Genomic DNA, 1,795 nt, shown 5'->3' with positions numbered 1-1,795 from the left:
CCGTCCCGAGACGAGCGAGCGAACTCTCCTGAAGATGATCAGAGGTGCCGCGCATGACTTCTGGTTCTGGGGACTCTCACCCCATGGCGAATACAAAATATACACAAGGCATTTCATTTAGTAGGGCTCTCAGGTAAGTACTGGCTAAGGCAATGAGTGTTTAATCCCTTTGCTTAGGCCTAAGCACACACACATACATACAATTTTTAGTAAATATAGTTGACAATTGATCGAAAAGTAGCAATTGCCAAATAAAAAATTGCACTCAGCGGTGCAACAAGTGGCGGCTACTTGTTGCCCTTGTACGTTAGTTGGTTTGTTGGTTAGTATTGTTCGATTAAGCTAGTCCGTGCTCCCAGTCACCTCCTCAGACCGAGTAGAAGTGCGAGTTGAACCTTGTGCGGCACGAGGGTTCCGTGAATGGCGAAAACCAAGCCAGCGAGAAACGTCCAAACACCGATTGGATGCTCTTGAGTCGTGACTTCTTGGCCCAGCGGGCTTCCTCCTTCTTCAGCTGTTCAATGCCCTGTTGGACAGAGAGATAAATGGTAGAAAGTTAACCGGCAAATCCCAAGCAGTTGAAGAGAGCAAAGCACGCACCGTCTGATCGTTTAGGATGGCCGTCAGCTGAGTGGCCAGCATGATGATGGTAAAAATGCCGAACATCAAGCCCTCGAAGGTGAGAAAGAGCAGCAGGAAAATAGTGGCCGGCGGAGAGTACGGCGAGCAGGTGCGCCAGTCGTTTTTCACGCACTCCGCGAACTGGGTGAGCACTAGGAAGAGCGTGTGCACAGAGATCGAAGCTATATAGAACTAAAAAAAGAGTAATTAAAGTGTCAGATCGACATGGTAAGAGTGCTGCACTTACGGTGAAGAGCACAAAGTACTTCTGGTTGTTCTCGCCCACGCAGTTGTTGACCCACGGACAGTGGTGGTCCATCTTGCGAATGCATCGCTGGCAAACGGAGCAGTGATGGGCTCGCTCTGGTTTAATGCTGCAGCACTTCGGGCACTTGTAGAACATCTGACCCTCGCGGTAGCCCATTTGCTCGATCATCTCCTTAGTGGCGTTGCCCCGGGGAACAGCACCCTATAAAGGTTTAAAGAGATTACATTTATGGCATTATAATTAATCTGGTAAACATATAATTAACAAGTTCTGAAAGTTTTTGGATTCATAGTAATCAATATTTTCTATTTATATCATTATTTAGTATAATAGTAATTATTGTATTTTAACATTAATGCCCTTTAGGCATTTTACCACCTACACAGATAAGGTAAAAAAAAGTACATCGACCTTGATATAGATACGCTACCATTAGTGCCCGTAACCCACTCACCGGATCCGAAAGCATTGTGCGAATGTGGGAGGCAAAGGCGAGAAAGGCGAGCGCCTGGAATACGACCATGTTGATGGTGCTGAAGACCGTGTAATTGCTGGGCAGGAGGATCAGGCGCATGACCACGAACTCGGCGAAAAGGATGAGCAGCCAGGTCATCACAACGCAGACGATGCCGCAGATGTCCTTGACACACCAAGCCTTGTTCCCGCAGCATCGGTTGTGCTGGTCTACTCCTCCGAATCCTCCGCCGCCGGGCGACAGCGCTGAGTAGGAGTAGTTCATGGTGTCCGGATGCAGCCCACGCACAGGTGACGCATCAGCCTCGTCAATTCCGTGATAACGCGACCGGACGGCGGACCATTAGCCAAAAGGCGTTTGATAAAAGGCCAAGCGAAACAAAAAACACAACTGAAGAAATGCGCCATTCACAGCGCAGCACTTCGGCGTCA

At 48.6% G+C, this 1,795-nt stretch overlaps 1 protein-coding gene across 1 annotated transcript; it reads right to left on the bottom strand.

Annotated features, from left to right (window-relative positions):
* Positions 1–111: 111 nt before the first annotated feature.
* Positions 112–1,774, bottom strand: LOC128256471 (palmitoyltransferase ZDHHC3). The gene is made up of 4 exons (XM_052986862.1): positions 1,344–1,774; positions 869–1,090; positions 601–813; positions 112–526 (listed from the first exon to the last, which is right to left on the bottom strand). Exons 1-4 carry the CDS (start codon positions 1,626–1,628, stop codon positions 368–370), a joined length of 879 nt encoding a protein of 292 aa, XP_052842822.1. The 5' UTR covers positions 1,629–1,774; the 3' UTR covers positions 112–367.
* Between the last annotated feature and the right edge of the window lie 21 nt (positions 1,775–1,795).

Source organism: Drosophila gunungcola (genome assembly GCF_025200985.1).
Source record: "Drosophila gunungcola strain Sukarami chromosome 2R unlocalized genomic scaffold, Dgunungcola_SK_2 000020F, whole genome shotgun sequence".
NCBI classification, from domain to species: Eukaryota; Metazoa; Arthropoda; class Insecta; order Diptera; family Drosophilidae; genus Drosophila; species Drosophila gunungcola.
The sequence above is the reverse complement of the archived record's forward strand: the minus strand, read 5'-3'. Positions and strand labels throughout refer to the sequence as shown.